The 12,635-nt window shown below is 48.4% G+C and overlaps 7 protein-coding genes across 7 annotated transcripts; 5 read left to right on the top strand and 2 right to left on the bottom strand.

The window, feature by feature from the left end:
* Positions 1 to 371: 371 nt before the first annotated feature.
* EDB91DRAFT_1236422 (uncharacterized protein) lies at positions 372 to 1,430 on the top strand (the record flags this gene model as incomplete). Its single annotated transcript, XM_041321455.1, has 4 exons — positions 372 to 515; positions 541 to 870; positions 895 to 930; positions 972 to 1,430. The coding sequence occupies 4 exons, from the start codon at positions 372 to 374 to the stop codon at positions 1,428 to 1,430; spliced, it is 969 nt and encodes a 322-aa protein (XP_041179126.1).
* Positions 1,431 to 1,700: 270 nt separating this feature from the next.
* Positions 1,701 to 2,664, bottom strand: EDB91DRAFT_1080502 (uncharacterized protein; the record flags this gene model as incomplete). Its single annotated transcript, XM_041315238.1, has 5 exons — positions 1,701 to 1,916; positions 1,973 to 2,108; positions 2,169 to 2,258; positions 2,356 to 2,482; positions 2,538 to 2,664. The coding sequence occupies 5 exons, from the start codon at positions 2,662 to 2,664 to the stop codon at positions 1,701 to 1,703; spliced, it is 696 nt and encodes a 231-aa protein (XP_041179125.1).
* Positions 2,665 to 3,113: 449 nt separating this feature from the next.
* On the top strand, positions 3,114 to 3,734 carry EDB91DRAFT_1080501 (uncharacterized protein; the record flags this gene model as incomplete). Its single annotated transcript, XM_041315237.1, has 4 exons — positions 3,114 to 3,245; positions 3,299 to 3,474; positions 3,537 to 3,603; positions 3,654 to 3,734. 4 exons carry the CDS (start codon positions 3,114 to 3,116, stop codon positions 3,732 to 3,734), a joined length of 456 nt encoding a protein of 151 aa, XP_041179124.1.
* A 1,082-nt stretch (positions 3,735 to 4,816) lies between these two features.
* Positions 4,817 to 5,418, top strand: EDB91DRAFT_1080500 (uncharacterized protein; the record flags this gene model as incomplete). Its single annotated transcript, XM_041315236.1, has 4 exons — positions 4,817 to 4,951; positions 5,002 to 5,177; positions 5,245 to 5,299; positions 5,350 to 5,418. The coding sequence occupies 4 exons, from the start codon at positions 4,817 to 4,819 to the stop codon at positions 5,416 to 5,418; spliced, it is 435 nt and encodes a 144-aa protein (XP_041179123.1).
* A 2,181-nt stretch (positions 5,419 to 7,599) lies between these two features.
* On the top strand, positions 7,600 to 8,268 carry EDB91DRAFT_1121874 (uncharacterized protein; the record flags this gene model as incomplete). The annotated part of the gene is made up of 3 exons (XM_041318257.1): positions 7,600 to 7,801; positions 7,857 to 8,062; positions 8,135 to 8,268. Coding segments are annotated over 2 exons (270 nt in total), but the record flags the coding sequence as incomplete, so codon positions are not given.
* On the top strand, positions 8,042 to 8,811 carry EDB91DRAFT_169761 (uncharacterized protein). The gene is made up of 4 exons (XM_041326303.1): positions 8,042 to 8,062; positions 8,113 to 8,303; positions 8,366 to 8,504; positions 8,563 to 8,811. Exons 2-4 carry the CDS (start codon positions 8,208 to 8,210, stop codon positions 8,640 to 8,642), a joined length of 315 nt encoding a protein of 104 aa, XP_041179121.1. The 5' UTR covers positions 8,042 to 8,062; positions 8,113 to 8,207; the 3' UTR covers positions 8,643 to 8,811.
* A 33-nt stretch (positions 8,812 to 8,844) lies between these two features.
* Positions 8,845 to 10,687, bottom strand: EDB91DRAFT_1121867 (Septin-domain-containing protein). The gene is made up of 5 exons (XM_041318256.1): positions 10,433 to 10,687; positions 10,309 to 10,360; positions 9,902 to 10,250; positions 9,275 to 9,848; positions 8,845 to 9,228 (listed from the first exon to the last, which is right to left on the bottom strand). The coding sequence occupies exons 1-5, from the start codon at positions 10,490 to 10,492 to the stop codon at positions 9,106 to 9,108; spliced, it is 1,158 nt and encodes a 385-aa protein (XP_041179120.1). The 5' UTR covers positions 10,493 to 10,687; the 3' UTR covers positions 8,845 to 9,105.
* Positions 10,688 to 12,635: the final 1,948 nt, after the last annotated feature.

The following is a 12,635-nucleotide window of genomic DNA, read 5'->3' as shown; positions in this document are numbered from 1 at the left end:
TGATGTACTGTGGGACAGCGCGAAATTGCCGTGGAGGCGCTCTTATATCTCGACGACGCCCTATATTAGAGGAACAGATGTCAAGCTACCTTCCAGTTTCCGAGCTGCTGTCACACTTGGCCCCAAACGAAAGACTGCCTGACGCAAGGTTCGTGATTCCAGAAATCATGCATATCAGTTCTGTTATTGACCGAAGACACAGGATGTATGCGAATGCGGAAGCTGGGCGATGGGCACTCAATAATGTTCTTCGCTCCGACTGAAGTTGACCGCAACATCCGTAAAGCGACTCAGAGGGCTGATAGCGACCGCTGTTGACGTGGTACATATCTTGCATTGGGTGGTGCTTCGAAACCTGTCTTGATATTGAGATGCGTGCATCCCACTGGGTTCAAGCAGGGATCGGATTTCAAAACACGGTATTCCGCATGGGCTCAATTCTCAGGTACCCCTACTTCGATCTCCACCCTGGAGACCGCCTGGTTGCAGCCAGAGGAACGTTCATTAGAGGATATGTACGCACCACGCAGTTCTTCACAGGTATCCCAGGTTTGCGATCCAGACATTCAAAGGAAGTGCGAGGAACTCGGAGTTCTATCTGGAGTTCTATCAACCCCTGCAAGAAGCATGGGCGAGGAACAAGAAAGGGAGGTAGAGAGAGAACACCATGTGGAAAGACCGCCTAGGGTAGAATCTGCAGCCCAGAACCTGCATGAGGACATTCGTGCATTCCTCAAGACCGGTCGAATTCCTGTGGGGTCTTCTGCGTTTATTCCAGCGCTATCCAGCCTTGCCGACACCACTGCCGAATTTCATGGGCACGATCGGTGGGCACACAATGTTTTAGTCACCCGCGACTTCGCTCGTACGGTGGGGACTCTCTCTGAAAAATAGAAAGCGGATCATTATTTGCGGTCCGTCAACTGGATTGTATCCAGTGACGTTGGACGCCCAGTGCTGGTAGTTATGAGCCTGACGAAGTGAACGCACTGCTACCTGATATCCGCAGAAGCAATGCAATTTACCTGTGTATCTACACTCCTCGCACCACAAAAACGATGCAGCCATGCGACGACCTCCAACTATACTGTGTTCCTTCAACGCCACCATTGACACCATCAGAACCACTGATTTGCCAGCTCAACCTTTTTGCAGGCCAACTCAATTCCGACATGTATCTGCGCACTTGCAGGTTCTTAGAGCTCAACGCACCGAACTTGGGAAACAAGGACTTGATAGCTGATAGCGACGGGTTCATTAGCAAGGAGAATCGCCCCGCTACAAGAGCATTGTGCTCGTTCAAACAATCCCAGCTTCCTGCACTGAAGCAGTTGTTCGGGATGAGAAGGAAAGGCATAGGGTATCTGCCAACTCACCTTGGAAAGATGCTCAATGGCCGCATTCTGACTGAGGAGGATTGTCTCGACTGAGTACGATTATTTAGGGTAAGTTTTTGCCTCTTTGCCAGCGACCCGACTGACTGCGGTTTGGTCAACAGCGACTGTATATGCCTGACCTTGATGTAATATTAGTATCTGCAACATTCGTATTTGTAGTCAAATTTTGAACTTTCAAGTACATACTGCCATGTCAATCGAAACACTTGAATTTAATCCATCGGAGTGTCGGAGACACTAGCTGTGACTCTATGTGGCATTGCTATCGGAGCGATTAACCGATACGACGGTCGCGAGATAGTCTTATTGCCTGCGTCCGGCTACCCGGCGGGTAGGGAAGGAGGGCGAATGACCCTCAACAGAACCGTCGGAGGAAGCTACTGCGCCAGACGCATTGGACATCCTAGACCGCGTGGAGCGCACGGAATGCAATTTACCATCTTCGATGATGCGTGAAAAGACATGAGGATGAACGCTCTTGTGTTGAGTCTCGAACTGCGCCAGAGTGGATCTGAATATCTTGAGATTAAAAAGTAGAACCGGGCTGTCCGGCCCTGAGAACATACTTGACACACCAGTTCGCTTTCACACCCTCCAACACTTTGTAGTATGTACTGCTTGGTGAAATTGAGCTCGAGATTCAAAAACTTCGTTGTCTCGTTTTCTTGAATAACCTGCATGCGAGAGTCCACGTCGTCGCAATTTTCTTCGCTGCGTCTTTTTTCAGCAAGTCAAATGAGCTCAGAGGATCGATGTTGACGTGTTACTCACTAGCGCGGGCAGCTTCCGTTGGAGCTCATCCCATCCTCCGCCTCCTGCCTCTCTCTTTCATGCTGCCTTTTGACCGTTCTCCGAGTCCGACTTCAAGTTGGTGTTAGTGACAGTGTTAGCAACGTCATAGCTCAAGCCTGATGAGCTGGAGTCGGCTACTTCATGACGGATCAATAGTTTGCTATACCTCCTACCAGGTTTCTTCCGCTGGTGTTCATAATCCTTGATATCATGAATGAAGTTCTGGCGAGAGGTGATGGGCGTACGCTTCCTGCAGGGTGGCAACTTTGCGATGGCCTTTACCAGTGACGTCCCTCGGACATATCAACTTAGTGAAAACAGATTTACAAACGTAGCGTGTTGGCGCACCGAAAGCAGAATCATCTCCAAAATCTTCCCCATGGGATATCATCATGATTCCGAATGCATCCTGATTCCTGGCAGCGGCCTGAGTTTTTGCGTCTCTTACGCTGCGGTTGATTCCTTCAACTCGCATGCAAAGAAACCAGCAATGCGAACTTGCTTGATAGAAAGATTACCAGATGCGATGTTGAGAGGTCGGTGGACACGAAGAAACGTCAGAAAACGAGATCGGGGCGCTTGATTTGCACAACCTGTATTCCAGCTGTAAGACCAACACGAGGATACAGCACTGTAAACTTACATGAACAGTAACCTCCCTCTGGCTCGGAATAGTGCCCTGTATAAAACGTCCACTCCATCGCAGCTTTCATTTTCAGAGGATGTGTCTGTTCTGTTTACATTGTACAAGTCCGAAAGTCCCTTTATCATGATGTAAGTTACTTGATAAAGATGTAGGCATCCCCCGAGCACTGGTCATATACCCGACAACCAATCATCAAAGTATAAAACAAGTATAAAGTCATACGCGTGCTCTTCGCCCTCTATTCCCAAAATGAAGCACTCTTCAAGTATTCTTGCAACATGTCCACCGTTCCTACAGGCACATACGTTATCATGAATGCCGCGACACACACCTACCTGAACGTGTTAAATTTCCAGCCTGTTCCGGGTGACATCGTCAATAGTGTTGGAAATTATTTGGGAAATGATATGGTATGTTTGCCCCATGCCCATCATCGTGGGCCGCTTGATTGTATTCTTCGCAGTGGAACGTGTTGAGAACTGAGTCGTGTGGGGTGAATATACAATCCTTCGGGACTGGCGCATTCCTCGCCTTCGACCAGTCAAACAAAACCGACACTCCCGCTGGCAGTGTTGTTACCAGCAACTCGATTTATCCGTGGAGTCTGCAACCAAACAATGCAGTCCCGTATACCTGGTAGTAGGTGTCAAAGTTCATCAATGCATCTCTAAGCTAAATGAGGTTCAATTTTCGAAACGTAGTATCGTGAACCATCACTCTGGAAAAGTGCTTGTTGTACAGAACAACTCTGCCGCGAACGGGGCACAAGTACGCCTTAAACATTTCTTGTATACCGTGTCCCTCAATGTTCCTGTCAGGTTCTCGAAGCGGAGTTGACAAATAACAGAAGCCAAGCCTGGTTCTTCATCCCAAAGGAACCCCTAGCCGGGACTAACTAGTCGTCTAGTAACAGTATCAAGATCGTTTGTGTCCTCGGAAACTCACCTTTCTCCTATTAGCATTGAAGAATTTGATTGAGTCGAGAATAGTTGAATACTGGCGTCTTCAATATTTCACAATGGCAAGCCGCCACGAAGTACTTCTGTGAGTGTGGCTCTAAACCCGAGAGATTTCTGTTGTAGGGGGGCACAAGTTCAGTGTCTTTTCTGCAGGCATGGGGCTATCATATCTGTTGTAAAGCTTGACTCTGTAGTTCAGCACTGGTGCCCCCCATGAGCTACGTGAGTGAGGAGTAGGAGATAAGGATACTGGTCTCTATATCGTAGATCATGTGGAGGGTGTGATGAAAGCATACAGCCATCTAGGAGGGGCACAGGTGCTGCGGACGGAGAAGTATATCTTGAAGAGCAGTGTCAGAGTCGTCGTGCACTATAGAATCGAAGGCGACTGTAGCCGGCCAGTGCTCTGTTAGCTGCTTAGGCCTCTGTGCGCTAAGAACTTTTACTAGTATGCAGTGCCAAAGGACTACCATCAGGCGACCCACATCAAGCCTACATGTTTTTATATTTGAATTTGTCGGCAAATTCTGGGACAAGTTACAGGTTCGCGGTCATATGTGCACGTCCAGTTCAACGTTAAAGCCTTCAAGTTCCCAACAGTGAAATGCGTTTTCGCAAGATCTGGACGTTCTGCCAAACGCCGAACCCCAGGTGATATCGATAAGATCAGATCAGTACATGTGAATGGTCGCGGTGGATATCAAACGACCTAGATATCGATCAACTCATAAATCTAGCCTGTGGCCAGCGCTGGCCGACGTGCAAACATTTGGCAAGACCGGAACCCTCCAGAACCTTGATCAAACAGCAGGTACACATGGCCGTATGTACCTGGATCTAGCTGGGTGGGGGTAGTCCTCCAACTTGATCATGGGAAATCTGGCACTTATGTACATAAGGCTGAGGGCGTCCCCCGAGCGTCATGCAACGATGACAAGTCATCTGATCATCGAAGTATACGATCATACATACTCTTCGCTCTCCATCCCTACAACGAAGCTCTCTTCGATTGGTATTCCACCATGTCCATCACCATTCCTACAGGCTCATATGTTATCATGAACGCCAAGACGTGCACCTACCTGAATGTGTTCTATTCCCATCCTGTTCCGGCTGATATCGTCAATAGTGTTGGAAATAATTTAGGAAATGATATTGTGCGTTCACTCCATGGTCTCCATCAGGCGCTTGGTTATATCCTTCGCAGTGGAACGTGGCGAACACTGAGTCGCGTGGGGTGACCATACAGTCCTACGGGACTGGTGGGTTCCTCTCCTTCGACCAGTTAGACAGATCCGATACTCCTGCTGGCAGTGTTGTCACAAGCAACTCGATTTATCCGTGGAGTCTGCAACAAAATACTGCAGTCCCGTATGCCTGGAAGTAGGTGTCGATGTTCCTCTCTACCAGGAAAGTGAGCTAAACTTTTCGAACACAGTATCGTGGACAGGTGCACTGGAAAAGCGCTAGCTGTTGTGGACAATTCTGCCGCGAATGGGGCACAAGTAGGTGTCTAACATTTCTTGTACACCTTGTTTCTCATTGCTTTTTTCAGGTTATCGAGGATGATAATATGAATCACACAAGCAGAGCCTGGTTGTTCATCGCAAAGGAGAAGAGCTAATCAGAAGGATGGTGTCTTTAACATGTCCCAATAACGTATATATTGGACACCAAAGTACTTTGCAATAGTCAAACAAAGTCAAAAAAATATCTCAGGTTCAGACCCAAGTTCATGTCTTTTCGACACGTTATATCATATCCGTGGTAAAGTCCCGCACTCGTCCCAAGCGGACTATCCCCAGCTCCGCTATGACAGTAAGCATGCATCCCATCCCATATACCTGTCAAGATCGTTCAACTTCTAACACCCATTCATTAGTGCTCAGCCTTCCTACCTTGCAATGTGTAGGTTCCAGACACAGGGGAGTCTTCCTCCCTTCTTGGCACCGTTACATCCCCTAAGTATGTACCCCATTTCAGATCGTCCTTTTGCACTTTGACCACAATAGCTGCTTCCTGCACTTTCCATGGCGTCGTGGAAAGTCAGAACGGGCAAGTACTGGGTGTATGATGGTTGCATCGCTAGTCCTCTGGGAGGCGATCTCGAGGTCACTGTCCACACTTCCGGTGAACATTCTTCCCCCGTTGAGGATAGCATCTACTTGATGAATGCGAAAGCGGATATTGCTGCTGGTCGTAGTTTGGATGTATGGACTACCTATCTGGAATTGTACTGCACTGACGTCTGTTTTGTTTCCCTTCGTCTTCCACCGTACATCTCACATCGCTTTTTAGGATTTGCAACGCTCGCCAGATGGCAGTCGGGCTTTGCCTGTCTTGATCGTCGGTGGAAAGGTCTCTAGTTCCTCAGTGGAGCTTCAGCGAGATCGTAGATTTGATATCGATGTTTCCCTGTGTCATGTCTCCACGGAGCTGCAAAATGCCTCCGTTGCTATTACCCGCCACTTGGTCCACGGCTCGTAGATACCCCTGTACCAACTGTAGGCAAACATGTCATCGTTCACGGCGCTGTGATACACTTGCAGGAGAAGCATTGCGTTATATCTATGTAAAAGATATTGCATTCGCACCGTTCGTCGACTCACAGCTGCGTCAACTTCGGATAGCGATCCCGTGAAGGAGCGTTTAGAATTTGATTGGAACAGGAAACGAAGATGACGACGATCTAACGATCTGACTAGGGGATATATTTTCAGAAAGCAGCAGCTGGCAAGAATCAACTGTACTTACTGTTCATCTTCATGTAGACTCTTGTTTCGTCGATCGACAGCGTAAGCGAGGTACCAGCTGCGGTGATACCGAAGCAAATTCAAGCGTCCCAGACAAGTCCGCAAAGGACGGTCGATATCTCGTGACCGAACAACTGAGAGCGCGATTTACCGGTCAACGAGGCAATTCAGCATGAGGATCGTCACGCACACTCACCGGAGGGAACGATATCGCAAAGAAAATTGCAATGGGGATGAACCATTCGAATTCGGGACTCCTCTGCATGTCTCTTGTAATTCATGATAGCAGTCAACTTGAACGGCAGCAGATGACTCGGAGGAAGGTCAGATGTTGGTAGTTAGCTTGAGTGCAAGGAACACAGCTAGGTTTTAGCCTAGGGTAATAACACACCCATACTCATGCAGCTAATCCGAACAGAGGTGTAGCACACTTGGAACGATGCAAGGAACCAGAATCCAGATGCTATGCATGGCGCCCATATCGTAGGCCTAGTTGGAGTCTGAGACAGCTGAGCTACCTTGAACTGCCGCTGGAGTTCATACGTATCGATCCCTCATGAACTCCTTCGTCAGGTGTCCTATTCAGATGTGAGGCTCCTTGCCCGGATCAAAGGTTTGGGAAACTCAATTGAGCGCGCGCAAGATGCGTTCGGAAAGAAAAGTACTGCATGATAGACGCCGAATATAGACGCCGATATGCTATGCTGTGTATTTTCTCACGCTCGCGGAGGCGCGCATTATGATTCTACCACGCACCTGACCGCACACTCAGAAGGATCAACAAAGCAACCCTCATCCAAAACCAAGGAATCCCAGCAGAACAACTGCTAGGTATAACTACAGCAGCCATTAACAATACAGGAGACATGTTCCTAATGAACTGGTGAAAGGCATCCTCGGGACAATCAATATCAGTCCTCAGGTTTAGGGGCGATGGCTAGTGGCACTTCTTGTTCACTAAGTGCCACTATCGCCTTTCGATACCAGTAATGACTGCTTCTTTCGACCGATTTTCCTGACATAATTTCAACCACCCCTTGCTTGATGTAGCATATAAACGATGCCTCGACTTAGAGGCCCAGGCTTGCATGCTTGAACCAGCGCTCACACACGCTCGACTACTGGGTTTCATGTTAATATATGCCCCAAGTGCTCCTGGTCGTGACAATATCGTCAGTGAAATTATTGGATGTAAAGATGTCGATGCCCTTTCCGGTCTTGGGCTATCTTACTTCAATCATTTCCTGCATTTGTGTGAGTGTTACAGTCGGTACATCGGCGTGCATGACCTGACATTCCAAACCTGTAGTCGTTTATTCCGAAGAATCCGAAGAATCCAAAAATTCGCCTTTCAAGAGAACCGTGAGTACGCGTTGAGACATGCTCTTCGAAGCAGCCCTAGAAATCAGTACTCGGTAAACACTCATGCGAGTGTGCCTCATCTTATCATCATCTGGCCTGCCTCTCATTTCATTCAGGCACTTGCTCGTGATGTTTATCGCTGCGTCCTCACTGGTTAGTACGATTCGCCCAGCTTATCCAGGTACTTCGATAAAAGCATGAAGGTTTCCATATGCCGGACTCAAGCGATTCACATCATCCGGCTCTCTACGGACGGAGATAGAGCCTTTCGCAGGTTTCAACCTTGCTCAAAAACTCAATGGTGCTGATTTCCTATTGCCTTCAAAATATATTGATTATGGAAGTGAGCATGTCGATGTTTATTGGTACCCTTGAGATTTGGCTGGAGGCTGCAGTGCGTTTCATAATTCAAATACGGCAGGGAATAGATGACTGATAGACATTTATCATTGCCAGGACGCTCCAGACAATTATCGGGTTTGTGCCACGGACCCTGCATTCCTCATACATGTTCTCGATACCGTGACTTTCACAACCCCTGATCCTGGCTTGCCCCTCCCCGATCCGCGTTATCTTGGCATTCATGCTACATGTTGTAAAGCGGCTCATTTCTCTGGAGTGGAAGCGTACATCGAGTACTAATACCGGGACAGACTTGGACACGGAAAGCATAGACGAGTTTGGAGGATTGGCGGATCCTCCGCAGAAGGCTCCCGAATTGGCGCAAGTCTGATACTACACTGCGAATAGAAATGAGTATACTTTCTGGTGACCGGGATGTTGTAGCACGGTGTTCCTAGCTTGGGCGGTCGGAAGGCAGCGGGATGGCACTGGCATGTCGCGAAGGTCGAGACATTTCGGTCTATAGCTACATATGATGCAGCCTACTCTCGATACAAATCGTGATAGCGACGTCATAAACAAGTCGCTCTTCATTTCAATCCGAGTATGGACAAGGCCCATCTGGCATGAAGACCATCATATTATGATATTGTCAGCACAGTGCGTATGAGAAGGTAGGTATATAGCGTAACTTCCGAATCAAGAAAGAAAACCAAGGACGACAAAGGCGACTAAAAGAATGTTCATCGTATAGGCAGCAAAATACAATGCGAAAGGGAGCGTGTAAACGAACAAGCGGGGTCCTAGGGTATACGGAACGAAGGTTTGTCCAGGAACAAACTGGGATCCGGCTTTCACCGCCTGGCGCTGCCGCGACCGTAACCTGCTTGAAGGTTGTCGAGCTCGGCCTCGAGCGACTTGATGGCACTGTGTGCCATCTCCAAGTCCTTGTTGAGACGGTCCCGTTCGGCAATAAGCTAAGAGAGGTGAGATGGTGTCATTGATGAGGAAGAGTTCACTTACGTGTTGCTCCCATTGTCTGAAGCGGGCTTCTTCGGCCTTGACCTGTTCCGTAAAGCGTTTCCTGAGCGATTCTTCCTCCTCCTTGAACTTCGGGTTGTCCACTTTCTTGACCTTTGGCTCGCCAAACTTCCTCGTTTCCATTTGTTGCTGCCGGTAGTTCTCGTAGTGCAACTCCTCCGTCGTCGAGATGAGGTCGAGCATGTGTGTACGGATGAGCAGCGAGCGCAGCTTGCGGAAATCGCAATGGTTTTCATTCTCAACCTCAGCGACACCCCAGAGGTATTCGCGACCCTTGACAAGGCGACCATCAGGGGTCTGGACGTCTTCAGTCGAGCCAATGATCGAGAATGGGATAGCGTCAGTGAGCATGCGTGCATGCTCTGCAGAAGTCTCGTCATCGTTCTCAACGGGGGGCTGATAGATGCGAATGCCCTGGGCAGCGATGACTTCCCGGACGCGTTGTTTGAAAAGGAACAGATCATTTTGTGTGAGGGTGTCTGCCTTTGCGACGACAGGGATGAGGTTTACGCGCGTGCCGAGGCGTTTCATGATCTCGATATCAAGTGGTTTCAGGCTAAGAATGCAGTCAGCGTCTGGGAATAATATACAAAGCGTATGTCAACTTACGTGTGCCCAGTGGGCCGGATGAAGTAAAGACAAGCGTGAACCCTGAGGTCAATCTTTTCATTGCGCTGGGGCTGCTGCTCCTGACGCATATATGCTTCGTGTTGGTCATCAATGAAATCAACAATTGGAGACCACGAATCGCGGTTGTTGACATAGTCCCCAAAGCCGGGGGTGTCGATGACAGTAAGCTTGACCTTGAACTGCTTTTCCTCAAGCTCAGCCTTGATGATTTCGACTTCGGTGAGTTTGTCGAGTTGCTTGTGGTGCCGTCTGCTGTAGTTCTTGGCAGGAGACAACTCAGTCGTGAAAAGCGTGTTCACTAAAGTAGTCTTTCCGAGACCCGACTCGCCTGGAGAGTGGGCGGTTGAGCTGAAGGTTTTTCCTCGCTGCAGACGCGCTGGACTCACCAACAACCATCATGGTGAAGTGTGCACCATGTTTGGCGACGATTTTGTGCCTCTATATCGCGCGGAAGGAGATACATAGCCGTCAGTAAAAATGAGAGAAATGTCAAGGAAAGCTCGCCCTCACCTGGTTGGGAAGGTTGGCGATACCAATGCCATCGAAAGAAGGTGCTGGTGCGGAAGACATGACTGAATTTTGATGTTCTTGCTCGACGACAACGACGACGACAGCACTGACAGGCAACGATGGCTAGAGCGAACTTGCCAACTTTTGATATTGCTGATTTGGCGTTGTTTGGTTTTCGTGGCGCGGGGCGCTAACCTTGTACATACTCTCTTCTTCAACTTACTATAAATCACAGCTTCTTCACGACGGTTTGTGGATGGGTCAGAATTCGAAAACATCTTCTTGGTGCTTTTCACAGAAATTATATCACGAGTCGGTGAATTCCTCACTATGCTGATAAACCCAATGAGATGACAATTTCATATTACCTTGCGATACGGCCTTTGCATCCCGGGTGGGTTCCCAATTCTAGGCTTGAAAATTTTCACCTATTCAGAAAGCCAACCTATCGCCTTGCTCTGCCAGCCTGAGGCATATCCATCTACAAAATGTAACGTCACAGCGGTTGGTTGAATGGTTTCGCGGAAGCGTTTTTCTTTGGGCAGGCCCCCTGAATGTACCTCGACGGTCTAGAATGTCCCTAAGTTCTCGTAGCATGTGCCGGCCTTTATGCACCTTTGAATCTTGATGGTGCTGTCGAGTGAAGTGCTGGCGATGAGACCACGGTCAAATGAAAGCTCTAGGCCAGTGACATCCTTTACATGCCCTTCGAATGGAGCTCCAATTTTTTCAGCGTCGACGCGTCGAACTCATAGATCGACGGTAACGGTGGCGGAGTCATCGGTTACGGCCAAAATGGATTTGTCTTTGTTCGTCCAGAACACTAGCCTATCCACGAGTTCGCCAGTGTCCAGGTTCTATATTCGCGCTGTACCATCCCATGATCTCCTTGCTGGTAGCGTACTGTTCACAGCCTGAGAGGCATCGATACAGGTGATCTTCCATGAGTGACCTGGAAATTTTTTCGTGATACCGGTCTCAACCTCGCAGGGTTCGAGCTCCAGCATGGCAGGATCATCATCAATATTATGATCTCCACAAGCAGTGATAACCCACACCGCAGAAAAACGCAGATTATGTCTGGGACACATCTGACATGAATCTGAACATTCACACGACATCTGTCGCAAATGATGCCCAGGTCGTAGGAACGTTAGGATCTCATACTAACCTCCTGATTATGACTACATCCTCGCGACATTCTACCCATGGTCGTCCTCCTTCCAGCTTAAGCTGATAATTGTAAGATATTTTTACTGTTTTTCTGTCTTAAACAAGTTCCACTACGTGCACAGAACCCTTGATCCAGTCACGACTCTCTTGCACTTACACCACGACAACGACAGGCACTAGCTGCATACACCTCGGAGGTAGGAGTGTACGTTCGTTTCATTCATTTGCCTGTAGCTGATGATAATGCTTGGGATGTGCTGCTGTCAATCAGGAAACGAGAGCATCACGAGTCGTACTAGTACATAGTTGCACAATGCTCACCCGGTAGTATGTCAGTTCCTCCAAGAGTCTCCTTGTATCCTCCTACGAACAAACCCGTGATTTTAACGCCTGACAAGCATGACCTTGCGCTGGCACTGGCAGACAGGAGTATTTGGCCCCTGTGTTTTAAATATGGTATCACGCGTTTTGTTGAGCCTCAGGTAACTCAGCTGTGCGTGTTCAGGTTGTGTCTTTTGCGTGCTTTTGACGTCATATACTATGGCAGGAGTGCACGCCTTGCCACAAACCAATGCCTTGGCCTGTTGGAGGTCTACGCAGGAGTCATGATCAACACGTCGTCCACACTGGCGAGGTGTATTGCTTTCTATCGTGTCGGTGGTTCACAGCAAGACAGCACTTTACTTCAATGTATATTTGCATGACGATGTGGCTGGAAGTCTGAAACACAATGACAATGGCCTACTGGCACTCTTTCCGAGGGTGAGTGTGTACACCAATGACTTAATAAAGTCTGAGCTACCTGATATTCCTGCACGGTATTTACTTCTCCCCGTATAGTATCCCGTCTCCATTTTTTTAAAGGTTGCTTACAGTATTTAATGAAAACAACAACAGAGGGAAGGGGTTCAATGGCCGACCCGCAGTAACAATTCTACTTCGAGTACAATGCCATCTACAATTTGGTATCATCCTGAAACACTCGTCGACTTTAAGGTGTCTAGTGGCTAGAGTAGGCTAGAGAGACGTA

Source organism: Suillus paluster (genome assembly GCF_016628075.1).
Source record: "Suillus paluster strain FC165 chromosome Unknown EDB91scaffold_15, whole genome shotgun sequence".
Taxonomy (NCBI): Eukaryota; Fungi; Basidiomycota; class Agaricomycetes; order Boletales; family Suillaceae; genus Suillus; species Suillus paluster.
This window is presented reverse-complemented; position numbering and strand designations above follow the sequence as displayed.